The 25700-nt window shown below is 54.3% G+C and overlaps 2 protein-coding genes across 3 annotated transcripts in view; both read right to left on the bottom strand.

Annotated features, from left to right (window-relative positions):
• Positions 1–187: 187 nt before the first annotated feature.
• Positions 188–1610, bottom strand: F2rl3 (F2R like thrombin or trypsin receptor 3). The gene is made up of 2 exons (XM_052751778.1): positions 1505–1610; positions 188–1245 (listed from the first exon to the last, which is right to left on the bottom strand). Exons 1-2 carry the CDS (start codon positions 1608–1610, stop codon positions 188–190), a joined length of 1164 nt encoding a protein of 387 aa, XP_052607738.1.
• Positions 1611–5470: 3860 nt separating this feature from the next.
• Sin3b (SIN3 transcription regulator family member B) overlaps positions 5471–25700 on the bottom strand; it is a 37465-nt gene continuing 17235 nt past the window's right edge. The window contains exons 7-19 of one of the 2 annotated variants that reach the window (XM_052752497.1): positions 23893–23982; positions 23559–23677; positions 21221–21428; positions 20099–20215; positions 16886–17124; positions 15533–15716; positions 12909–13452; positions 12571–12740; positions 9575–9748; positions 9292–9384; positions 6997–7091; positions 6523–6727; positions 5471–6435 (exon numbers count right to left, since the gene is read on the bottom strand). In XM_052752497.1, coding sequence (XP_052608457.1) covers positions 6205–6435; positions 6523–6727; positions 6997–7091; positions 9292–9384; positions 9575–9748; positions 12571–12740; positions 12909–13452; positions 15533–15716; positions 16886–17124; positions 20099–20215; positions 21221–21428; positions 23559–23677; positions 23893–23982 — 2469 coding nt within the window. In that variant the 3' untranslated portion in view covers positions 5471–6204. Of the gene's footprint in view, positions 6436–6522; positions 6728–6996; positions 7092–9291; positions 9385–9574; positions 9749–12570; positions 12741–12908; positions 13453–15532; positions 15717–16885; positions 17125–20098; positions 20216–21220; positions 21429–23558; positions 23678–23892; positions 23983–25476; positions 25658–25700 lie in introns of those variants that run through there. The other variant, XM_052752498.1, reaches the window with a different exon arrangement.

The raw sequence follows: 25700 nt of genomic DNA, 5'->3' as shown, positions 1-25700 counted from the left end.
CTAGGATCATGGCTCCTCTTTTACGAGGGCATCGGCCTCCGCCCTTCTTCCACGGACCTCAGCTCCACTAATGACGGCCACACCAACTGTATTTCCAAATAAGGTCATATCCTGGGGGTTCAGGAGGGATGTAGTTAAAGGGGAGATCTGGTCAACCCCAAATGCCCCTTCCCGCCTCAACCACCTGTCACAGAAGTGTAGAGGAGCAAATGGCAGTCCCTCGGCTTCCAGCCTCTCTGGAGGCCTGAGAAGAGCTGCTGGTCTCTGGCTGGCGACACAACATGGCCCGTACCTTGTCCCTGAACTCATGGGACACGTAGTAGTAGATGAAAGGGTCCACGCAGCTGTTGAGGGTGCTGAGTGCTAGGCTGGGCACATAAGCTCCATAGAGATCGCCCCAGGCCTCGGGGCTTGGGTTCGAATAGTGCAGCACCAGCAGCACATTGCTGGGTGTGAAAGAGGCCACAGCCGAGGCCAGTACCAGGGCTGTCAGTCTGAGTGCATGGTTATAGCGCTGGCCGCTGGCCGCCAGTGCACGCAGGGTGGCCCCATAGCACAGGCCCATGGCCAGCAGCGGCAGAAAGCAACCCAGGACAGCCAGGCAGGTGAAGGCCGGTCGCCAGTGGGAGGTCTGCTCCGCCAGGGGCAGTGCATCGTGACACAGCATGCGATCGGAGCCAGCCAGCCGGAAGGTCTGCCGCTGCAGAGTGAGAGGCAGGGCTAGGGTGGCTGCAGAGAGCCAGGCCACCAAGCAGAGCCCAGTGGTCAGGCGCCGACCACGCAATGCACGAGCTCGCAGAGGATGCACCAGGGCCAGGTACCGGTCCAGGCTGACCGCAGCTAGCAGCAACACTGAGCCGTACATGTGGCCATAGAGAGCAGCTGTGGCCATCCGGCAGGCAGCCTCCCCAAAGGGCCAGCGCTGGCCACGCAGGTGGTAGGCCAGGCGTGGTGGCAGCACCAGGGCCAGCAGCAGGTCCGCAACCGCGAGGTTCATGAGCAGGACGGTAGATGGCAGGCGGGGCACCCGCGTGGCCAGCACCCACAGTGCCAGTCCATTGGCTGGCAGCCCCACGGCCACCACCAGCCCATAGAGGGCAGGCACCAGCCTCGTGGGGACCCACCCCAGCAGCAGTGCTTGAGAGCTGGCGGGGAGCTCCAGCGTGTCACTGTCGTTGGCACAGAACTTGCCCGGGAAGCCTCGTGGGTGAAGCTGGGCTGGGTCCGTGGGACTCACAGTGCCTTCTGTGGGAGAGAGGGGATGTCAGTCAACCCATGCCCAGCCCTGCCTGTAGGGACACAAGATGCAGGGAGGATGACCTTGTGAGTCTCAGGCACTGTGGGTGCCTCAGTGTCCCCACTCCAGCACTCAGGAACCCTGGGCTGGTGAGTGGAAGGATATAACCCAGCCCCAAAGGCTTAGGACTTAGGGACCTAATGCTATAAGCCTGCCTAGCTGTGGTTCCATTTCTGTTCTGCCCCTTCAAGGGACAGATTCACTCACCATGGCCTCCCCCGGTACTCTCTCCATCATCATAGATGCTGGGGGTCTGGGTGCCCTCTGCCAGGCTGAGCCCCAGCACCAATGGACACAGCAGCAGCCAGGACATGCTGCCAGGGTCAGACTCCACTTCTTGGCTGTAGCCTGGGGCTTCCTGCCTTGTCCTCCCGCCCCCAGTTTCCGGAGCCCCAGGAGAGAGCAGACTGTACCTTCAGGGAGATAACCCTGCAGCAGAGCTCCCACCCCCACAGACCCACTAGGGTATGCTTACTCATCCTGGAGTCCATGGGAGACCCTGTGTGTGCTTAGGGGATCTGGGTATCCTGCCCAGGTCTCTCTGTCTCTCCAAGATGCTTCACAAGGAACAGGACCAAGGATGGAGAAGAAGGTCCTGGGCTTCAGCCCCATCCCCACCCCCACCACTCCATCTCCACAACACTCTCCGCCCCACCCGGCCCAGGAAACATCTGTGGACCAAGTAGCCACTTCCTGCTGGCTAGTCACACAACTCCTGTTTGGATGACAGTCCAGCCCTCCTCCAAGTCACCACCATGTGGGGCTCTTAGCCCTTCCTGAAGCCACCCCCTACTTCCTATCTGTGACTGGCAGGACAATGGCCCATCCCAGGGTGTCCTGGCTCTGTCAGAGCAGGCCAACAAGGGCCAGCGAGATGACACTGCAGTTGAAGGTCCGTGTCACCGAGCCTGGCATTCTGAGTTCAATCTGCAGGACCAACGTGGCGGAAGGAGAGAATGAACTCCCACACGCTGTCTGATGGCCTTGTGTGTGGCACCTTGGCATCTGAGGTGCATCTGTGCACTCACACATGCAGGTACACGCGCGCACGCGGGCGCGCACACACACACACACGCACGCACACATGCACAAGGCTACCATGGTGGTGCAAACTTTAAATCCCAGCACTCCAGAAAGCAGAGGCAGGTGGATCTCTGTGAGTTCAAGGATAGCCTGGTCTATGTAGTGAGTCCCAGGACAGCCAGGGCTACATAGTGAGACCCTGTTTCAAATAAATAAATAAATACATAAATAGTGATTGTATGTATGTAACAAAAAACTACAGGCCACATCAACAATTGTTGCTTCCCAGAGTACTTCAAGTCCTCTTGGGGGACACCCTGCCATTATCCCAGCTCTTTGCATAACCTGAAGTAAAGTGAGGTGCAGAAATAAGGCTTCCATGTGATTCTGAGGTCAGGTGGAGATAGCTGAGGGGGTCTGTGCCCTTCCTTAGACCTGACACTGAATACCTGCTGTAAGGCAGGGTCTGGGGACCCTTGGAGGCACTGGTTACCTGTCCTCAAAGTTCCAGTCATGACTTGTGAAGGAGATGACCAGGCCTCTACAGAGGGCCCCTGAACTGCCTTGGTATCCTAGACACTGTGGGGAGTTTTCATAGGCAATACTCAGTGGGGACCCACTGTTCGCATGAGGTGGTGGGCCTGCCTGTCACTCCAGAACTTGAAGGCTGAGGCAAGAGGATTGCAGTTTCTAGGGCAGCCTGGGCTATGTGGTGAGAAACAGTCCACAAAAAATGGTGGGGAGAAGGTTGCTATGGAGATGCCACTATGCAAGCATAAGGACCAGAGCACCCGTGCATGACAACAGAGCATGGCAGAGCACACTTGTAAACCCCAGCTGACAGGTGGAATCAGGAGGGCCCTGGAGGCTCATTGGTCAGTGCACATAGCCCATCGGTGAGCTCTGGGATCAGAGAGAGAGCCTGTCTCAAAAATAAGGTGAAGAGTGATAGAGGAAGCCACGTGACTTAGCTCTCTGGCCTCCACATGTGCACACACAAAGCTTTCTGAAAAGGGGTGGGGGGAGGAACAGAGAAATAGAAGGAGAAATCGAGGTTCAGAGAGGCAAGTACACACAAGCCTGGGGGCACGTGGTTCAGTGTAACACCGAACGCTGAGCATCCTAGGTTCTTACCCAGCCATGTGAAAAATGAGAAGTCTGACTGCAAGGACCCCTCCACCATCCTGTCCTGGGGTGGTGGCTAGCCTCAGAGGGCGTGCTGGGGAACAGCAGAACCCAGCACGGAGCGGCCAAAGCCTGGGAACATGAAACCAATTGGGGATGGAAGGGAGAGAGGCCAACATGGTCATTTCCTGCCTCACAAGCCCTAATCTAGCAGGATGTGAACGAGCAGTTCCTTAGGGTTAGCCCCTGCACTGGGATGGAAAACTGAGGCCTGGAATGCCCAGGCAGAGGTGTGCAAGGGACCCATGCTTCTCAGGGACAACCAGGACAAGTAGGTTCGGTAATTATGTGTCGAAATTGTGACCCATCTACACTCAAGGATGACGTGTCTGGAGTTGAGGCCAGAGCCACACACACAGGAAGATGTCTGGACCAGGATGCTTGTGGCTAGAGTGGGGGTCGGGGAGAAGCAGATGTGGTGGGTGCCCATCAACAGTCCCTCCATAAGAACAGCACTGTGGCATGCAAGGGAAGGTGCAGAGCTGCCTGTGAGGACCACCGTGCCAAGTCGGGTACAGGATGGTCCTAGGTTCCAGCCCTGAATAAGGAAGGGCATTCGGGAACATCCACCACAGAGGTGAACACTGAGGCCTTCCTGTTGAGTGAACTAAGCCTGCCACAGACAGGCAGAGTCTGGCATTTCACATATATGAGGTCCTGGAGTCACCAAGGTCACTGGTAAGGACAGAAGTAGGCCGGTGGGTACCAGCTGATGAGGAGTTAGGCGAGTGTCTGCAGCTGGGAGAATTGTGAAGATAAATAATCATGATGATTGGACATTTATTCCTTCTCATAGCTCAGACTGGACCAGTACTCAGTGTGTAGTCCAGGATGGCCTTGAACTTCTAAGTTAGTGCTACACTGTTTTGTGTGGGGCTGTGTTGACCCACTGTGAGTGGGGACTTGAGGGAGTCTGTTGGTTCTCATTCCACCATGTGGGTCCTGGATGTTGAACTTCAGCCTTGGCGGCAAACACCTTTACCTGCTGAGACACACACACACACACACACACACACACACACACACACACACACACACACACCACATAGCATGTATGTGGGCCTCAGGATTGCCTGGGGCCCATCAAGATCCGAAGAGGGAGTTGAATCCCCTGAAACTGGAGTTAGATGGGTGTGAGCCTCCATGTAGGGGCTGGGAATTGAACCTGGGCCCTCTGCAAGAGCAGCCAGTGCTCTTGACCACTGAGAGATCTCTCCAGCCCATCAATATAAATTTTTTGCTGTTATTGGTTTTGTTTTTTTTCCTCACTCTTCTCTTTTTCTTTTCTTTCTTTCTTTCTTTCTTTCTTTCTTTCTTTCTTTCTTTTTTTTTTTTTTTCTGAGACAGGGTCTCACTCTGCTGCCCTGGCTGGCCTTCAACTCAGATATCTGCCTGCTTCTGCCTCTGCTGGGATTAAAGGCGTATGAGCTCCACCATTGCTAACCGGCACAATTTTTTTTTTTGTTTTTTTGTTTTTTCGAGACAGGGTTTCTCTGTGTAGCTTTGCGCCTTTCCTGGAACTCACTTGGTAGTTCAGGCTGGCCTTGAACTCACAGAGATCCGCCTGCCTCTGCTTCCCGAGTGCTGGGATTAAAGGTGAGCGCCACCACCGCCCGGCCCAGCACAATTTTTTAAAAGAGAAATTTGTTACAGTTTAGTCATTTTGTGCGTGTGACCTGCTTCTCTCCATCCATCACGTGGGGCCTGGGGATCAGGTTGTCAGTGGCTTTAGCCATGTGCCATCTACACTCCCAAAGTGGTGTGTCTGCACAACTCAGGTATGGAAAAGATAATTGGGAAAGGATATTCTAGAAAGCAGTCCCAGGTAGGGGAGCTGCTGTCATTCCGGGCAGTTTCTGCTCCTCTGGGGAAGGACTCTGGAGTGGGCTGCTGTTACCACCTGAGACAGCCATGGGCAAGACCTGGCCAGAACTCTTGTGGGAAATGACAGGCGGACCCTGAGGCTTGGCGTCAATATTTAACTTTAATGTGCAAATAAATAGAAAAAGAAAACTACATTCAAAACAGCTGCGAAGGGAGGTCAAGGCTGGAACAGAAATTCCTCAAAAACGTTAAGGAGTGGCTCCCCAGAAGCATGCGAAGGTGCCCGGGCTCCTTGCTGGGGAATGGAGGCCCAGAGGGTCCTGGGCGGCTCGGGGTCCCACGAGCAACGCCCTTCTCAGGAAAGTAGGATGTGCTCCAGGTGCCCATGGATCCCTTGTGAGGCACGCGGTTGGGCCTGGGTAGGCACACCTGCTCCCCATTGCCCAGGCCCGGGGTCAAAAACCGGCTCAGGAAACATGGAGAACAAGTGCTCTCTGGAACGTGGGTTTGGCACAGCGATGTGGGCCGGCGGAGGGCTACTGCAGAGGGCAGCTGCGGGGACAGCGGGTGGTTCGCGGGCCCACAGGGAAGTCTCACCCGTGGGAAGCCAGGGGAGCTGCTGCTGCGAAAGTCACAACCACTACGAGCGCAGGAAGGAATAAATACTTGTGCATAAGCATTTAGAACTCTGCGGGAGGGGGGGCTGCCCTCGTGAGGACGGCCCCTGCTGTAGCCCGGGGTCTACCCTGCACTGCAAGAGCTATAGCTCCTGCTTGTTTAAGGTCAAGGTATGACCTCGGGCTCAAAGTGACAAAGCCCCTGTTGGGGCATGGCCTGGGGTGGGGGTGGGGCTCACGTGCTGGGCCTCTTCCAGCTCAGGGTGAGGCAGGGCGACGGCTGTACTGCACACGGTAGCGCGTCACCGGCAGCCCGTGCACGTGCGCTGTCTCGCAGAGTGTCTTGCAGGGCACCATGTCCTCCTCCTCCTCCCCCATCAGCCAGTCCTGCACCAGCCCCGCAGCAGCCACAGTCACATTGTCCTCCAGCCAGCGGCCGTGCCACTCCTCGAAGTGACGGTGGTGGCGCAACAGCACCAGGGGCTGCAACTGAGGGAGGGTGTGTGTCAACTCCTGGGGCTGGGGTATGAGGTTCATGGGCTCAAGGGCTCAGGTGGGTAGGAGGGGATGCAGCACCTGCTTGGCACGGCACAGCGTCCCACGGCGGTACATGTAGTCCTCGGAGTTGACGATGAACACCATCTTGTGCGTGCCCAGGCGGAAGCGGCAGTCCACATCGCAAGCGCTCTCCACGCCCATGAGCCGCTTCCACGAGCTCTTGGCCTCACCGCGCAGGGCACGCACCTGCTCACACTGCCAGCGTCGGAATTTCTTCAGGTTCCTGCAGGGACAGGGCCTTGGGGAGGGGACTTGCGGGCTCTGGAGGACCAGGCGACGGTGACCGCCCAGCATGCATGATACCTCATTCCCCTACTCTCCATTTCTGGAAGCTTCTTCCAGCAAGGCTGATGGTTGCGCCTTCTGCTTCGGGGGTGGAGCGGCCTCCTGCCGGCCCAAGATTACCTCTACATTTCCCGCATCCCCTCCCCATGCCATATCTCACTGCACACCAGGCACCGGCAGGCGGCACACGTGGGGCTCGGTACTCACCTTTGCAGGAACACGGGCTTCAGCAGGAAACCCTCGGTGGGCGAGTTAGACGCACCCTCAGTCCCCACGTACTGCTCCACATAGCGAGCCAGGTGCTGGGCATGGGACAAACACACCCTATGATCCCCTGGGCTAAGGTGGCCAGCCTCTTATCTTGGATCCCAAATCAGAAGCTCATGAGTTTGTACCCCAACCCCAAAACATAAGGAGACCCCATGGCTGTGGGGCTGATGTGCAGTGCACACAAAACCCCAGACTGACACCTCCGGCTAGGGTTCTGCTGTGAAAGAACACTACAGCCTGACGATACTTAGGTCTGGGACCTGCATGGCAGGGTAAGTCTAGGCAGTCATATGGTATCCTTACCTTAGTACAGGGTTTGAGCCAAGGAGGACAGTGCAGAAAATCGGTATAAAAAGGCCAAGGTATGGCTCAGCGGTGGAGCCCCTGCCTAGAATCCCCCAGTGAGGGCTGGGGGTGTGGCTCAGGGTGGAGCCCCGCCTAGAATCCCCCAGTGAGGGGCTGGGGGCGTGGCTCAGGGGTGGAGCCCCGCCTAGAATCCCCCAGTGAGGGGCTGGGGGCGTGGCTCAGGGGTGGAGCCCCGCCTAGAATCCCCCAGTGAGGGGCTGGGGGCGTGGCTCAGGGGTGGAGCCCCGCCTAGAATCCCCCAGTGAGGGGCTGGGGGCGTGGCTCAGGGGTGGAGCCCCGCCTAGAATCCCCCAGTGAGGGGCTGGGGGCGTGGCTCAGGGGTGGAGCCCCGCCTAGAATCCCCCAGTGAGGGCTGGGGGCGTGGCTCAGGGGTGGAGCCCCTGCCTAGAGTCCCCCAGTGAGGGGCTGGAGGCGTGGCTCAGGGGTGGAGCCCCTGCCTAGAATCCCCAGTGAGGACTGGAGGCGTGGCTCGGGGTGGAGCCCCGCCTAGAGTCTCCAAGGAAGAGGGACCCTCAACTGAAGAATTGCTTCCATTAGGTTAGTGTGTGGACCTATCTGTGGGGTATTTTGACTCCCAATTGGTAGAGGGCCCAGCCCACTGTGGGCAGAGCCACCAATTGGCAGGTGGGCCTAAGCTGCAAGCCGGTAAGCTCCTGCCTGCTTGTCTAGGTGTGGAAATGTAAACCAAAGCATCCCTCTCCTCCCCAAGCTGCTCTTGGTCTAGAGTTCATCACTGCAACAGGAAGCTAACCAGGCCAATCTCCGGACAAACTCCACAAAACGTTTTCTCCTGCCTTGGGAATGGAAAATGGCAGGGGGTGTATGCGTGTCCCGTGTGCACGCACGCTGCATGTGGGTGTGCGTGTGCATGTGTGTATGTGTGTGTACTGGTTGGAGGAACAGAGGCTGTGGGGAGGGAGGCTTTTGACTGCAGCAGGCAGCAGGGGTATCCTAGTCTTCAAGGAGGTGTGGGCACGTGCCTTCAGGTTCAGGTCTAGCCTGTGCTCCCTCACGCCTGCCTCCCTGTTTAGTCAGTTCAGCCAAGGACAGGAAGGTGTGGCCACCAAGGCCGACACATTTCCTGTACCTCTTGTCTACAGACTGTCTGGCTCAGAGGAAGGGTAGTGGGAAGCCTGGTATGTGTGCTCGTGTGTGTGTGTGTGTGTGTGTGTGTGTGTGTAGTTCTGGTACTCCAGAGTTTTGGGACCTGTGTGTGACCTCATTTGCACATACAATCAAGGTGAGGCTGTAGAGGGTGGCAGTCCTCATTTTTATATTCTATTTTGTAGCACTGAGGACGGAACCCAGGGCCTGGCCGATGCCACACAAGCATCTACCACCAAACTACAAGGCAGGTTTTTTGTTTTCCGAGACAGGGTTTCTCTGTATAGCTCTGGTTGTCCTGGAACTAGTTCTGGAGACCAGGCTGGCCTTGAACTCAGAGATCCACCTGCCTCTGCCTCCTGAGTGCTGGGATTAAAGGTGTGCGCCACCATCTGGCTAGAGCAGCTGGAGCCCTCAGAAGTGGCAGAGGTTATGAGGGGCCTCCTAGCATCTCTGAGAGTTGGGACTTCAGTAGCTCTTGAGTTTGGACCCCAGGCATCCAGGATGAGAGGGTATGGCTCTGTTCTTGCAATGTCTTGGTCTGTGGTCACTTGTGGAGGCCACAGGAAGTAAGTGTCACTGAGTGACAGGTACCAGGACAGAGGAAGGGCCCTCAGTGAGTGTTTCAGGGCTTCCATGGGTGTCTTTTTAACTACTGGTAGAGTGGGAGACATGACCGGGACTGTGGCGCTGTGACGTGTGGCCGGCATGGAGGAAGGATGGAAGCTGCAGGGGCCCCCACACAGCTGAGTACAGACTCACCTGCACCTCCACAGGGTCCTCTGCCTGCGCCTCCTCAGTGTCCAGGAGCTCTATGGTCATGATCACCTGTCCCCTGCGCTGCAGGAACATTACCTGGGGAGGTGGCCATAGTCTGAGTAGCAGTCACCCACCCCTACCACCCTCCAAGGCCTTGGCGCTGCCCTGTAAGAGGGACGGACTCCTGGCCCACAGGTGTGGTGACAGTGCCTCTGGCATCCTGCTCAGTGTCCAGTCCTCTTCCAGGGCCGTGGCCTTTCGCCCCAGGCCGCCCCACAACTCTCACCTTGAAGCAGTTCTCGTCCGCCATGCAGCGCTCTGCCCTCCACTGGTAGCTGGTCTCGCGCGCAGCTCGAACGCAGCGGGAAGACAGGTTCCCACCGGCCGCCCCTCGCTGCTGCTCATTCAGGTACAGTTCCACCACCTTCAGACACACGTCGTCGCTCACCAGGTGGTGCAGCTGGCAGGGAGAGCAAGGCCACAGCTGCCACCGCCCGCAGCCCACCACCCCTGAAGGCGCTGGTCACAGCCCCCCACCCGAGGGAGCAAGTCTGTGACTGCAGGTGGGGAGGAGGAGACCAGGTCACGCGGCACAAGTGACGGTCTTTTTTTGGGGGGGGGGAGGGGGACACAGACCAGACTAGACCAAGCCAGACCAGAGCAGACTAAACCAGAGTAGACCAGACCGGCAAACCGTCTGGGTATAAAAAGTGTCCCGAAGAGACAAATGTGCCCTTTGAAAACACTGCCCTCACCTGAAGCTTCCTCCCAGGTGTGTGGAGACCAACAGTCCCTCACCCATTTTTATGAAGAGGGACATAACGCAAAGAAGGGTTGGGCCAGCTTAGCAGGTCCTAGGTGCTGTTGGGCACCACGGGGTGATGGCCTGGATCCTGCCCACCCATCATCTCCACGAGGAGAGCAAGACAGGACACAGGGGACAGACAGAAACGCTGTAGACAAGGTAGGCACAATGCCAGCACGGTAGCCCTGGTGAGCACCTGGCCAGCAGCTACAGGGGTCTGACAGCCACTGATGGGCCTCCTGCTTACTCAAGTTCCTTATTTCCTTCTTTTTAAAACAGTTTCTAGTGTCAGAGAGAGAGAGAGAGAGAGAGAGAGAGAGAGAGAGAGAGAGAGAGCATGCGCACGCACACCTATTCACTCATGCAGGCCAGAGAAGAGGGGGTGACAGTGGGTGCCCTGCTCTAACATTCTCATCTCATTCCCTTGAGATGGGGTCTCCTACTGGACCTGGAGCAATTCATATGAGTGGTGATACACTGTGTACCCTAATAAACTTGCCTGAGCATCAGAGGCAGAGCCAGCCACTAGATTAGACACAGAGGTCAGGCAGTGGTGGCACACACCCTTAATCCCAGCACTTGAGATCTCATGCCTTTGCTTGGGAAGCACACATGCCTTTAATCCCAGGAAGTGATGTGGCAGGGCAGAGAAAGGTATATAAGGAGTGAGGAAACAGGATCTCACTCTCTCTAGACTGAGGATTTCGTAGAGGTTGAACTAGCGGCTGGCTCTTCTGCTTCTCTGATCTTTCAGCTTTCACCCTGATATCTGACTCTGGGTTTTTTATTAAAAGACCATTTAAGATTCAAACAACACATATGTCCAACAAGCCCCAGCCACCCTCCTGTTTCTGTCCTCCACAGCGTGGGGTACACAAGTATGCTGGATAGTTTTACGCCAATTTGACACAAGCTAGGTGCAGCACCCCTCCATGACCTCTGCATCAGCTCCTGCCTCCAGGTTCCTGCCCCATGTGAGTTCCTGTCCTGACTGCTTTTGATGACACACACACCATGGCACTTGTGTGTCCAAACACACACACACATAAATGAACTCTAAGCTGAACTAAACCCTTTTCTCCTCAACTTGCTTTGGTGTTTCATCACAGCAATAGTACAGCCCTTGGACAAGGAGCATGTTGCCATTCCCAGCTTCCTACAGGGTGCTGGGGGCTTTCACACAGCAAGTATTCTTATCCAGGGAGCTATCTCCTCAGCCCTGGGAAGTTACTTCAAAAACTTTAACCAAAGGGCCCGATCTGGTCCAATCATCTAGTGCCAACAATAATGAGGCTGCTGTTCCAGGGGCTATGGCCCTCTACTGTGCCCCATCTGACCTCCCTGACATTGTGGGGGGGCCCGGAAGCCATGTTTTCCCACAACCAGGTGCAGTGGCCACTGCTGTGGGTGAGACAGGAGGAGACTCACTGCTGGAACGTGTAGGAAAAGCAGAGGTGCTTAAAGAGAAGCAGTGGAGGGACCATGACAGCTGCTGGCTGTGACGGGGCGGGGTAGGGCAGGAGAGCAACATGGGTACAAGACAGGCTCTCTGGCTCCCCAGGACAGAACATCTAAATAGTTCCACAGAGGTCACAGGAGGTCAGACCACAAGCCACTGGGGGAAATGCAACATGAGCCTTAAAGTCTAGGTGTGGCCTCACTTACCACTAGGAGGCACCATCGCCCCATACCAGGTCAGAGCCCCTGCAGATATGACTCAGCCACTCAGGCCCGACAGGGCCCTGTAGCAGGTCACTCTGAAGGACAGAGGTCACTGCTAAGATGAGCCGCTTCTACATGGCTGGAAACTTCTGTGCAGAATCAGGGTGGGGAAGTTTTGCTTGTGAAAACCCGGTGAGCGGCCTCTGGAGACCTGGGCACTTTGTGTGTGTGCCTTACCTCAGAAGTCCTGGGGCGCCAGAACCTGGCAGAGTGGAGAGTACTTGCTCTCCACTCTGCCAAACAAAAAAGTCCTTGGGGCCAGTGAGAGGGCTCAGTGGGTAGAGGCACTTGCAGCCAAGCCTGTCAGCCTGAGCCGAGTTCGATCCCCAGATCCACACAGTGGAAGCAGAGAGCCAAGTCCTCCAAGTTGTCCTATGACACACACACCATGGCACTTGTGTGTCCAAACACACACACGTAAATGAAGAAACATGTAGTAAGAAAGGTCACTAAGCCCTGGAAGGAAACAGCTTTCTAAAGCACTTCCTGTACTGATTCAACTCAGGAGGGCAGGGCTTTGTGCTGGGGCTCATTCTGGATGCTGGAACAGCTGGGGTGTAGGGGTTTGCCTTAGAGATAGATGAACTTGGAGACAGTTGATTCTGTTACATGAACTTCATCTCACTGAAACTAAAGGGAAGACTCGCTATGTGACCAGGTGTTGAAAGGACCAATTCCCAAGGTGGCAAGCACAGTGACGTGGCTAGGGACAGACAAGGAGTTTCCAGAGCCTGCCCTGCCCCAGCCAGCCTCACCTGGCGAGCAATGTTTTGCACCAGCTTGTCCATGGTGAAGCCAATGTAGGCATGGATGGTGAACATCTCCCGGAGGGTGTCCTCATACTGCGTGGGGTCGATGCTCCCCTCCAGCAGACTCCGCACCATGTCCAGGAAGGCCGGGTAGTACTCCTCCAGCTCCACCTCACCTGGGGGAGGGGTCGGCTGCTTCACTCACCGCCGGGGAACCGCACCACACGCAGCAGCCCAGGCTCTAGGGACTTGCGAGGGAGGCCAGGGCCCTGGGTCCTCCACCACCCTCCACCAAGGAGGCCTAAAGGGGCAGAGGGTAGCCCGGCCTCGGCCCCAGCGCTCACTGGGCTGCTTGAGGCGCAGCTCCATGGCAGGGTCGGCGGCCTTCTCACGGCGGCCCTCGCACAGCAGCTGCTCCCGCTCCTGCTCCCGCCGATGCTCCAGCAGCTGCTTCTGCGCCTGCCGGTAGATCTTCAGCAGGCGTGCGCACAGCGTCTGGTGCAGCCGCAGGAAGAAGTACCAGTTGTTGTTGGCGAAGAACAGGCTGTACACGTCGTCCAGGGCCTTGGGCGGCTCGGGAGGCACATCCACGGGGGGCTTCTCATCGGCCGGCCGCCTGCGCTCCGGCTCCCCGTCGTCGCGGTCACGCTCGTCCGCCGAGTCGTCGGAGGCGCCAGGGCGCTGCTGCGAGAAGAACAGGCTGGGCAGAAAGCGGTGAAGCAGCTGGCGGATGGTGCCCTGGTCCTCCTTCTGGATGGCCGGCTGCCGCTTCACGTAGTAGCTGATGAGCGCCGCCGCGTCCTCCAGGATCTGCCGGTCCTCGTACACGAAGATGAGGTGCGGCTCGCTGGACGGCGCGCTGCGACCCTCCGAGTGCTGCTCCTGGTGCTGTAAAGGTGCCAACCAGTGGGCATGGCCTGCCAATCAGCCGAGCCCCATCCCCAGCATAACAGCCTCCTCAGAAAGGATGAGCAAGTGGGGCACACCCCCACCCTTCCTCTCCTCTCAAAGGTTCACAGCTCCGCTGGAGGGTCCCCAGCCTGCCTATTTTTCCACTGGGCAAACCAAGACCCTCTCACTGCCAACGTTAGCACCAGAGGACTGCAATGAGATGACAGAACCACCGTTCTGGGCTTCCCACAGACCTGACCACAGGGGTTTAAGCTCTCCCTGGAGTGTACCAGGGGCCTTCACCATCTGCCACTCAAAAACTCAGCTCCACTCCACAGCCCCTCCCCACATCCTATCCCCTACCCCCATGAAAACAGCTTGTTACCTGTCCTGCTCCTTAGTCAACCAGAGCATAGGTACCTGCCCCAGGCTCTTAGGTTCCTTAGTCCTGGGTCTGCGACTCTGTTAGTCTCTCTTTAGCCAGGCTCCCTCCTGCTGAGCCCAGGGCCTCTGAGCATGCTGGCTGCTCACTGTCCAGGAGAACCTCATAGTGCTGGTCTGGATAAAGACCTTCCCAAACCCAAAGGTGACCACTACTTGCCCCTCCCCCACCCCGGGGTGCCTCTGTACTCGGCACTCTCTTGGGGCCATCAACACTAGGCACTGTGTGGAGAGGCAGACAGTCTCTAGACAGGGAGCTTTTGGGGGCCGGCTGGGTGTCACCTCCGCTCTCACGGGTCAGTGCATGGTGAAGCTCTGGAGGTCCCTCAAGCACCACCTGAGGCAAGACCCAGTCTGCCAGCACACATCTCATCAGAGGTCAGACTCTCTTCCTGAAGGCTGGGAAGCTCAACTCAGTACTCAAAGACCCCACGGCCAGAGCCCCACCCACCACAGTGCCGCACACCACCTGGGCTTCCTCTGCCCTCCCAAGTGCCCTAGCTTGTTTATGTCCCAATGCTTTTGCTCCATTGTGTGTGTGTGTGTGTGTGTGTGTGTGTGTGTGTGTGTGTGTGTGTGTGGTGTCTGTCACCTTGACACACGTGAGTGTCATCTAGGAAGAGGAACCTCCATGAGGGGACCCAGCTCACTGCAGGTGGCACTACCCCTAGACAGATGGTCCTGGGTTGCAGAAAGCAGCTGAGCAAGCCAGTAAACAGCATCCCTCCATGCCTCTGTGCCAGCTCCTACATAGAGTTCCTGTCCCGACTGCCCCACGACGGACCTGAAGGCTAAATAAACCCTGTCCTCCCCAAGTTCCTTGTGGTTATGGTGCTTGTCACAGCAAACGAAAGCACGTCAGGGCAGTGCTAGTGTGTGGATACTCTGGTCCTAGTTGGTAGAGCCAATCACTCAAGGTGAATGGACCATGAGGCCTCCTGGATACTGACCTAATGATGGCTTCCTAACTGGTATTATTGGGAAGTAGGGCAGGTGGGGTCTGATTGGGGAGGGGGGGACCTGGGGTTGTACCTCTGAGGGTGTCTTGCCTATGCTCCTCTCTCTTTACCACGATGCTTCCACCTTGTTAGAGGTCTAAGGCAACAGAGGAGCTATGCAGACCGTAAGGGCCACACCAACCTTCCTCTTATTGAATGGTCTCTCTCACATGCTTGTCACAGCAATGGAGACTGATTTACTAATATATGGACACCTCAACAATTATTTTCCCCCTGTGGTTACCTCCATTTGGAACCCAGTCCTCAAATTAAGCAAGTGTTTAACCCCAAGCCACCACAACTGCCCTCAAATGTCACACTATGGGGCTGGGGAGACGGCTCAGGAGTTAAGAATACTTGATGTTCCTACAGAGGATCCGAGCTGGGCTTCTGGTAGCTCACGGTCACCTGTTAACTCCAGCTCCAAGAAGATAGCAAACCTCTGAGGACACCTGTACTCACATTCACGCTCATACAAACCAAAAAAATCTGTACCGCAGAAAGACAATCCCAGGGCAAAGTCCAGCAAGCAGGAGCCTTTCACACCTGTTTCCCCACCGTAAAGCAAGGACTATGCAGCTCTGCCGGCCGGCCGGGGTGTGAGGAGGCCGGCAGTCCCCGCTCAGCATGCCTCTCACCTCATCGTAGACGCTTTCGATCTCATTGAGCAGGCTCTTGGAGCGCAGCGCCTTGGTGTCGTTCTGCTTGAAGTTCACCGCCTGGTGGTCCAGGGACTTGAGGTACGCCTTCTCATACTGCTCTCGCCAGATCTTGTTGAAGCCCTGCTGGGCCTCCCGCCACTCCTCCTCCTTGGCCTTCAGCCTGTGGGGAGTGGAGCTCAGCACCTGATGCCCAGACCCTCCAGGAACCCCAGGGGAAGGGCCTACCTTCCTCCCAACAAGTACACACGTGGTCTGCACCTCAAAAGCAAGCCAACATGTGGGAGGCTGAGGCAGAGGATGTCCAGTTCTAGGCTGGCCTGGGCTATAGTGAGAAACCCCCATCTCAAGAAACAATAAAAAAGGCCAGGGAGTGGTGGCACACACCTTTAATCCCAGCACTGGGGAGACAAAGGCAAGTGGATCTCTGTGAGTTTAAGGACAGCCTTGTCTATAGAGCAAGTTCCAGGACAGTCAGGGTTGTTATACAGAGAGAAACCCTGTCTCGAAAAAACCAAAACAAAAAAGAGCCCAGCATCATGGTGCAGGATGTCATACCAGCACTCAGGATCTGGAGTTAAAAGGATGCCAGGGGCACATGGTAAGTCCAAGGCCTGGGCCACATAAGACCCTATCACCAAAACAAGTGAACACACAAACAAAACAAACCAAAAAACACACAGAGGGAGAGGGAGAGGAAGGGGGCAGGCTACTTTAAAAAAAATTTATAATTTTATATGCATGAGTGTTTTGTCTGCATGTCTGTGCACCACATGCATGCCTGGTGCCCCCGGATTACAGATAGCTGTGAGCTGCCATGTGGGTTCTCTGAAGGGCAGGCAGGGCTCCTAATTACTGAGGGTCTCTCCAGCAGTGGCTCTACCTCCTCCCAGGCGCCCAGCTGCCCACTTAGCCGTTACCAACCCTGTCAGGAAACAGCGGGCTGGGGAGGTTTGTGTTTTATAGTCAGTCTGCCCTTCACAAGCCTAAGAACTGGACACACAGCACATGTACTGCCACAAGTGTTCTAAGTCCCCTAGGGGTGATGGACAGGCATGCACAAGGTGTGGGCTTAGTAAGCACTGACTCAAATTCTAGAAGGGTCTAGAGGTCCCAGAACCCCCCCCCCCCCCTAAAGAGAGAATGCATGTGACCAACAGGAGTCCAGGAGCCTGGCTGTTAAGACTTGGCTCAGGACTGGAGTGGGAGAGTCAGCCAGGGGCCAGCACCTGCCTTCAGCCCCGGAGACTGGGTCAGGTGACACTGTTGGTAAGGAACCCTAGTAGCTCCTCTGTATGCCAAGTCAGGGAGGGAAGTGGAAGGTGGGGACACCTTTTCAGAACGACAGGCACAGCGGTGACGGGGTTCCTCTTGAGGCTCTCGATGACCTCGGGGGCCTTGTCACCATAGATGCGGTGGATGGCACGGCGCTGGATCACCTCCGATGTGCCACCCAGGCAGTCATCCAGGCGGAGCTTCTCCTGGTCCTCAGGTGCCATCCTTGACAACTTCTTCTGCACACTCTCCAGCACTCGGATGGTGGCCAGGTTGGTCTCCAGGACAACATCTAACTGCAGAGAGGGGCAGGCATGGTCAGCACTGGGGACCCCAATGAGGTGTGTGAAGGTGATCATGGTGTACGGTGGGTGGTCAGGAGTTGCAGATGGAGCCATTAAGTGTGGGTGCCCACCACAGCACACTTCTGTGGGAGGGGTGGAGTTCCAACAGTACAGGAGTGGTACATACCACCTCATAGGGTGCTTGGGCACTATAGTAGCCTACCCTGTGACATCATTTGTACTTTATATTCTGTGCCAGTGAGTGTAGTACCCCTGCAGGCCAGAAGGTGGTGTTGGACTCCTTAGAGCTGGCATAACAGGAGGCTGTAAGCGGCCCAAAGTAGGTCCCAGAACCTGGACTCCAGAACCTGAACCAGTCTCTGCAAGAGTAGTCAGCACCCTTACTGCTGAGTCCTCTTCCCAGGCTCCTGTTTACTTTTTCAACTTTTTGAAACAGGGCTTTGTATCATAGCTCAGGCTGGCATGGAACTTAGGCAAGCCTCTTGCCTTTGTCTACCACGTGCTGGGATCAAGGGCATGTGCCACCACACAAAATGACAAAGCAGTAGAGGGTGGGACAGAGGAGTTCACGGGGTGAGGGAAGGGGCAGGCTGAGTGTGGCTATGTGGTGATATACTGTGTTCCAAAATGAACCAGCAAGGCACAAAATAAAGGACTGACGAACCTTGTCAAGACAAGGTAGGAAGGCCCTTTAGAAAATCCCACTTCACAGAGGAGTCTGTCAGCTATGCTAGGCCTGCAGGTGGAAGATGGATGCCCCAGTGTCGCAGAGGACTCAGGTGACTGTCCAGGCAGCCAGCTGTCTCTGTCATAACTCACAGTTTTTGGAAGTCGCTTGTTGCACTTCCTGCTTACTTAGGTAATGTTATTTCCTTCTTGGGTCTCTGACGCAGTTGAAGATTAGATAGTTATAGTTATATTTTTCCTTGTAAACAAATTCAGAAAAGAAACTTACTACAGAGGTGTAAATGTATAAGTTTGAAAGATATAAAAAGATAGTTTTTGGTTGGTAATACAAGTTAGGATAGAAAATGAATTAAGTACATCATTTTGGACTCACCAAAATAGGATTAATAATGGAGTATTTTCTCTGAATTTGTCAAATGTTAATGGACTGGACATTGTTAATATAATTCTTGACTGTATATATTATATATACTTATTGTATATAGTTTTTCTTATATTAGTTATAACCTTTTATTATTTTAGACAAAAAAAGGGGAAATGTGGTGATATATTGTGTACCCTAATAAACTTGCCTAAGGATCAGAGGCAGAGCCAGCCACTAGATTAGACATAGAGGTCAGGCAGTGGTGGCACACACCCTTAATCCTATCACTTGAGATCTCCCAAGCCTTTGCTTGAGAAGCACACATGCCTTTAATCCCAGGAAGTAATATGTCAGGGCAGAGAAAGGTACATAAGGTGTGAGGAAACAGGAACTCTCTCTTTAGGCTGAGGATTTCGTAGAGGTTGAACTAGTGACTGGCTGTTCTGCTTCTCTGATCTTTCAGCTTTCACCCTGATATAAGGCTCCAGATTTTTTTATTAAAAGACCATTTAGGATTCAAACAACATGGCTATTGATTATTAGAACAGCAGAGAGATCAGGGGGCCTGTGGGGCTCAAGGCCTTGACTCCACCAGTAACAGAATCACACAATACACACACACACACACACACACACACACACACACACACGCTACTACAGTCTGATTATCTGCCCCTCCCAAATTCACACTGAAGTTTAGAGGTTGGTATAGCAGTATTAACATGACCCCAGCACATGGGAGGCAGAAGGAAACCATGCATTCCAAGAGAACCTTGTCTCAAATAGAATATAGGACTTCAAAGAGGTGCTTCAGGATCAGGCTGCCCTCATGAGTGGGCGGCACTGCCCAGGAAGGGGGATATCAGCCACAATCAGCCTCCTTTGTGTCCCTCCCAACGTGGGATACCAAAGGCAGGCTTCCCCAGGCATGGCCCTTCACATCCCACTTCCCAGCAGCTGCCCTGTTCATAGGACTCTTGTCATAGCATAAGATGGAAACACACACACACACACACACACACACACACACACACACACACACACACACACACACGAGCCTGGGGTGGGGAGCATGCCCCTGTCATCCTAGCACTTGGAAGGCTGAGGCAGGAGGATCACGAGTAGTATACCAGCCTACACTACAAAGAGACGGTTTCAAAAAGAAAACCAAGGGCTGGAGAGCTGGCTGTTCTTCCAGAGGACCGGGGTTTAATTCCCAGCACCCACATGGTGGCTCACAACTGTCCTTAACTCCAGTTCCAGGGGATCCAATGCCCTCTTCTGGCCTCTGTGGGCACCAGACACACACAATGCACAGACCTACATGCAGGCAGGCACCGACATACATAAAACAACAATAAGTAAATCTTAAAAAGAAGGAAAAGCCAATCAAAAAGAAGACATGTGGACTCTGGGATAAGAAGAGAGGCTATCTGCCTGTCCCCAGGAGGGTCGTGGAGTCTGAGAGCTCAAGTACAGAATCGATAAAAATAAAGCAGCTAACTAAGCCACTGTCTTTAGCTGATTGACTGACTGATTTATATTTTATGTGTGAATGCTCTGCATGTACATCTGTAGGCCAGAAGAGGGCATTAGATCCTATCATAAAGGCTGTGAGCCACCATGTGACTGCAGGGAACTGAGCGCAGGACCTCTGGAGGAGCAGCCAGTGTACTCTTAACTGCTGAGCTTTCTCTCCAGCCTCACGTTGTCTTTAGTTGAAAGAAAGGCGGTGGTGATGTGCTGGGAGCTCAGGAGCTGGCAGAGCTGAAGAAGGCAGGGAGCTTTGGGAGCTGTTCCGAGTGGCCGGGGTGAAAGACTGCAAGGCTGAGCTGCACTAGGAGGCACTGGGCTGGGAGGCCAGAGGACAGGCAGGCAGGGGTGCAGGTGGGTTAGACTCGCAGCCTCACCTACCTCAAACCTCTCGTCCTCACAGCGATGCAGCTGCTCCTCATACGGCGTCTTCTTGGAGCTGACAAAGGTAGAGTCTTCCGACCAGGACGGGAAGGACACCCATGTGTCATTCAGGACCTGGACCAGAGGAAAGGCGTGTCACTAAGCATGCTGGTACAGACGACGTGAGCAGCTACTTCCCACCACTCAGTGAAATAACTCTCCAGCTGCTCCTAAGCAGGTCAGGGCTGTGGTACGGAACACACAGTGGTGTCTCAGGACCCAGCACCCATTACATGATGGGCCTGAGCCCCAAGATTTTAATCTTTGTGGTCTGGGTCTTGTCTTGAATACCCAACTTGGCCTTTGTCTCAAGAAAGTAGCCACAGGCAGGGTGTCCATAAAGGGCATGGCTGTGTGCTAATAAAGCTTTACTGACAAGCAGTGGACCAGATTTGCTTTGCAATACTTAGTAGATCCTTGGGCTCTAAGTTGTCTAAACTTCAGTGGGACACCTGAGTCCCTCTTGAGGGATTCCACAAACCTGACAAGGTGTTCAAGGGTCACACTGAACACACACAATGTTCTGGCTAGTTTTATGTCAACTTGACTCATTTGGGATGAGGGAACTTCAATTAAGAAAATGACCTCCCAGACTGGTCTGTGGGCAGCGCCACCCCTGAGCAGGTGGTCCTGACTGTATAAGAAAGCAAGCCATGAGGAGCAAGCCCATACGCAGCACTCATCCATGGCCTCTGCTTCAGTTCCTGCCTCCAGGTTCTTGCCCTGACTTCCTTGGGTGATGGACTATGAAATAAAGCCCTTCCTCCCAAGTTGTTTTAGTCCTGGGATTTCATCACAGCAACAGAAACCCAAGACACTTGGGGACAGGGCAGAACTCGGGCAGTGATAAAGTTGACCAATTCCCCACACTTGTGTGAACTCTTAGCATGGCCATCCAACAGGGCATGAGGCTGAGCTGGGCTCTGGTGACACCCTCAGTATTAGATGTCTTCAGGCAGTCGGAACCCTGGCCCATGGCTGTCTGCTGTGGGGGGCTGACCTGTGACCCCAGGGTACTACCTCCTTGCAGATGGCCACCCTCCCGCTGTGAAGGGCTGACCTGTGACCCCAGGGCACTACCTCCTTGCAGATGGCGGTCCTTCCGCTGCACTTGGGCTGCTGGTAGGTCTTGGGAAGTGCCCTGTAGCTGGATCCAATTCGTTTACAAGATGCATAGTCAATTTCTCTGCTTATGCCATCTCCAGACCGGTCACTCATAGGTGGTGCAAAGGATAGCTCTTTCACTCCCAAGAAGGACTTGAACTGTGCGAAGAGTTCTGGAAATTTTCTTCAAAGACAGACAGAAACTGTAAGTGGGCACTGGGCCTCTTGAAAATAATCTAGAGTTGTGAAAATGGCCTTGTGCATGTGGAACTTCAAAGATGATCTGAATCAGAATTCAATGTTAGGGAAAGGAAGAGGGCCCTCCCCAACTATCACCAACCACACCCCCCTTACAACTGCAGACCTTGCCAGCTGCACCAGGCTACAGAGCACACCGGGAATAACCGCTGTGGGCCCCACTGCCTTCATTTTCTGTCCTCTAACTTCAAAACAAAGAAAGAGGGGGATGAAGAGACAGCTCAGCAGTTAAGAGCACTGCCTGCTCTTCCAGAGGATCCAGGTTCAATTCCCAGCACCCACATGGTAGCTCACAACCTTCTGTAACTCTATTTCCAGGGGATCTGACACCTTTACACAAACATGCATACAGGCATAACACCAATGCACATAAAATAAAAATTAATTAATTAAAAAAAAAGAAAGAAACAAAGCGGGGTGTAGTGACATGTCTTTAATCCCAGCACTTGGGAGGCAGAGGCAGATAGATCTCAGTAAGTTTTAAGCCAGCCTGGTCTACATGGTGAGTTCCAGCACAGCCAGAGCTATGAAAGAGACCCAAACAAAAAACAAACAGACAAAAAAAACACAAACAAACAAAAAAACAGAAGGAAGAAATAAAAAAACACTCAAGAGTCCCAAGAGCCCTGTGACCAGTCAGTCAGCTGCAGAGGTCACAGCCAACTTGTGCCCAAGCTACAGTCCGGAATGGACAGACTAGAAATGAACTCACTTAGGCTATTCACACAGACAGATGCCAGCCTTGCCCCCAAGCCCTGACATGGGTCCTTCTGTCCGCTGGCTGTGCCCAGGCCTGGGAGAGCACTCCTGCCCGTGCAGTCCCTCACAAGGTGGCAGACATCACAAAGTTCCCCGTCCTACGCTGGCGTCCTGGGGTAGGCTGGGCTTGTCTCCCTTGCACTGCTTTCTAGGTGACTCTACTGGCCGGTCCAGTCTAAGCAGACTCCAAAGGCAGGAGCCTAGGGTCGGTAATGGCCCTTGATCCAGGCCAGGTACTTCAGCCAATCAGCCCATGGACTGCTTCTAAATAAAGCTTTATTGGCACAGTTCTGTCCCACTCACTTCCTTCTGGCTGATCTACAGGGCAGAACAGAGAGCAGCTGTGTCTACTGTGGCTGTCTTCCTGGGTGAAGACTCCCTCCCTCATGAGGGACCCCTCCCCAAAAGGACCCCATGGATTCATTCTCAGAAGTCAGGACAGAAATGGAATACATGTTAAATGGGACAATTTTACAGCAACTGACATCCAGGGCTACCTACATTTCTGTTAATTTTTTAAAAAATGTAATACCTTTAAACTTGTATTTCGTGTATTTATTTTACTGTTGTAGGGAGGGCACATGTGATGTGGAGGTCAGCAGACTCACCACCTGCAGGAAGGCAACTTGGGGAATATGTGCAACACAATATACATACATGTAAAAACTTGGAAAATACAAAAAAAGAGAAAATATCATTAAATATGAACTCACAGCTCAACATACTACAGATTCAGGCTGTACCAGGATGGCACACCTGAGAAGGGCCACCAAGAAGCTGCCTTTGACGCCACTGCCCAGAACCCTGCAAGAAGGGGGACTGTACATTACCAGTCCCCAAATATTGACATCTACAACTTGTAAATCACAGGTAAAATGTCTACCCAATGGCAATAGCTCTCATGTCAACATAAAGTCAAGAGTCATAATCTGAGACAAAGACACTGTCCATACACAGTGTACAAGGTCACGGGACCTGCTTTCTCCAAGCCACTTTTTTACAAATGTGAGCCTAGCAACAATGACTGGGGAACAGCTTTCATCAATGAAGAAAACCACGCAGGTGGACGAGGATGGCTCAGCTGGTCAAGGTGCTTGCTGCCAAGGCTGACGACCTGAGTTTACTTCCTGAGACCCCATGGTGGGAGAGAACCCACCCAAGAACTTGCCTCTGCCCTCCACCTGTGCACACATAGGAAATAAGCCAACATGTAAAAGAAAGGCAACGCACAAACACACTTCCGGGCTCACTTCCCTGGGCCTGTGTGTAGGATAGGAAGGAGGCGGGAGCCACTCACCCCAGGAATGGGCTGACAAGCTGCAGCAGCTCTGAGCCGGAAACTAGCTCCTGATTGAAGAGCGCAATGCAGCGCAGAAAGTTCTCGTACACCTCCTGGCTCTTCAGCACCCTGCGTACCTGTGGGAATACGGAGACTACCGCAAAAACGGTACGCATTGGGCACTGCAAAAGCCGTTTATGTGTGCGAGTGTGGAGCAGGCCTGTGTATGGTCCTGAACCATGGGGTGGGCCGGTGCTCTGCAGCCTATGCTTTCCTTTCCCATGCACCCCAGTGGCCCTGCTTCCAGACCCATCAGGAAGCGCTGAGCCTGGAGGGACCAGGCCCGGCTCACCTTGTCAAAAAAGGAAAACTCCTGCAGCGTGCCGTACTTCCCCACGGCAGCAATGGACAGGTCTTTGGTGCCTCGGAGCTTCATCTTCTTCTGCAGAGAGAAACCCTCAGCTTAATGGTGTGTCCCCACCACAGGTACTGTGGGGTACACGGAATCCGGGGAAGCTCCAAATGCAGTTGGCAGGGCCTTGTCCCCAGGACCCCGGGTGAGGTCTGCCGCCTAGCATCAGGGCGCTGTTCCCTCCTTGGCTCTGTGTGACTGGGCGGGGACGGGGAGGGCGGGCGACTCTGGACCCAAGGAAAAGCAAGCCCACAGCAGCACCCCGTCAGATCCGGGGTCTCAAATCCTGCTATGGCTTATTTTCTGCCATCCTGGGGATCAAACCTGGCATCAAGCACACTTGGAAGACTGTAGAAAACAAGATCTGGGCCACGGGCTTGTGCAATAATGGTCCAAGCCCCACAAGAGACAGGAAAGGCATGGGGCCTGCACGTGATTGACAGCCGCCAGAGAACAGAACCTAGGGCCTCACGCATGTGAAGTAGGTACTAGGGAACTAGAACTCCAGGATTCACGTGCTAGGCAGGTGCTTACAGGGTACATGGAACCATGGTGTGGCATATGCTCTGTAGAAACTGGGAAATGGAGCCTAAAGACCTAGTACAAGCTTGGAAGACACTGACTGGGAAAATGGCTTCGCGCATGCTCAAAAGACACGGGAGCGCTCCTCACGTCATGTATTCCAAGATGACGTTGGGAAATAGAATCTTCAGCCTCGAGCATGTTTGTAGTTATGGACTGGGAAAATATAAGCCAGGGCCTCACGCATGCTTAGTAGACACGGACTGGGAAAATGGAAGGCAGAGATTCACGCATGCTCAGAAGACACTGGGGCAATGGAAGCCAAGCCGCAGGCTCAACTGACAGACTGGGAAAAGGGAGGGCGAACACTGAGGAAGCAGGTCCTGCGATCAGCGCCATGTGCAGTGGGGAGACTCGGGGCCAGAGGCCTGCACTGAAAATGTATGTTCTGTACCCTGGGGCTTCACCTCAACGACCTGAGAAAGCACTGTGCCAGCTGGCTCACCCCAGCAGCACTTAACCTGTCCTGTGGGCCAGAGGGGGACTAGAAGGCAGGGAGGGGACACCAGGGGTATCCTGAGGAGGCCAGATCTAAGGCTGTGTGCAGATACTTGTCTATAAACTGGACTTCCGGGTATGATTTTGCAAGTAAAGAAATCCGCCTGTCACACATTTGACAACCTGAGGATCCCAAATGAGCCCTAAAGTCGTCTTCTGATCTGAGACACGCCACCATTCTTCTCCCCCACCCCCCACCCCCCACCGATGAACAAACCAGACTTGGACCTGCATTTAACCCAGACCCATGGCATGAAGCACCCTGCTGTATAGCCATTCCCCAGAGTAGGGTAACAATGAAAAAGATGGACATGGTAAGAGACCCAAGGGCAGCCTGGAGGAGTCTCCCCCTGGCCAGGCCACAACAGTTTGGGTGTCAAGATACCAGGAATAGTAATGAACTGTGACTTAGGGTTGACACTGCTGCACATAACTAAATAAACAGAAATGCCAAAAAACTTTATTACTATAGAAAGTCAACTAGTAAACACGCAGAGGGATAGATAGAACTAGAGATCCACCATCACGGGGTGATGAGCGGGCCAGGAACTGCTGTCAGCCACCTTCACTCCTCAGTTGTGCAGTAACCAAACCATACAACTGCACATTTCAATTGCAGCCCCACCTACGAAAGAGTCACGACAGTGAAAAGGAGAATGAACAGCGCG

This window comes from Peromyscus californicus, unplaced genomic scaffold (assembly GCF_007827085.1).
Source record: "Peromyscus californicus insignis strain IS unplaced genomic scaffold, ASM782708v3 Scaffold_23__1_contigs__length_62951481, whole genome shotgun sequence".
NCBI classification, from domain to species: domain Eukaryota; kingdom Metazoa; phylum Chordata; class Mammalia; order Rodentia; family Cricetidae; genus Peromyscus; species Peromyscus californicus.
The sequence above is the reverse complement of the archived record's forward strand: the minus strand, read 5'-3'. Positions and strand labels throughout refer to the sequence as shown.

Coding starts and splice junctions, on each gene's coding strand:
- F2rl3 (XM_052751778.1), bottom strand. CDS start 1,610: ATGTCCTGGCTGCTGCTGTGTCCATTGGTGCTGGGGCTCAGCCTGGCA. Junction 1,246..1,504: donor GAGTACCGGGGGAGGCCATG/GTGAGTGAATCT, acceptor TCTCTCCCACAG/AAGGCACTGTGAGTCCCACG.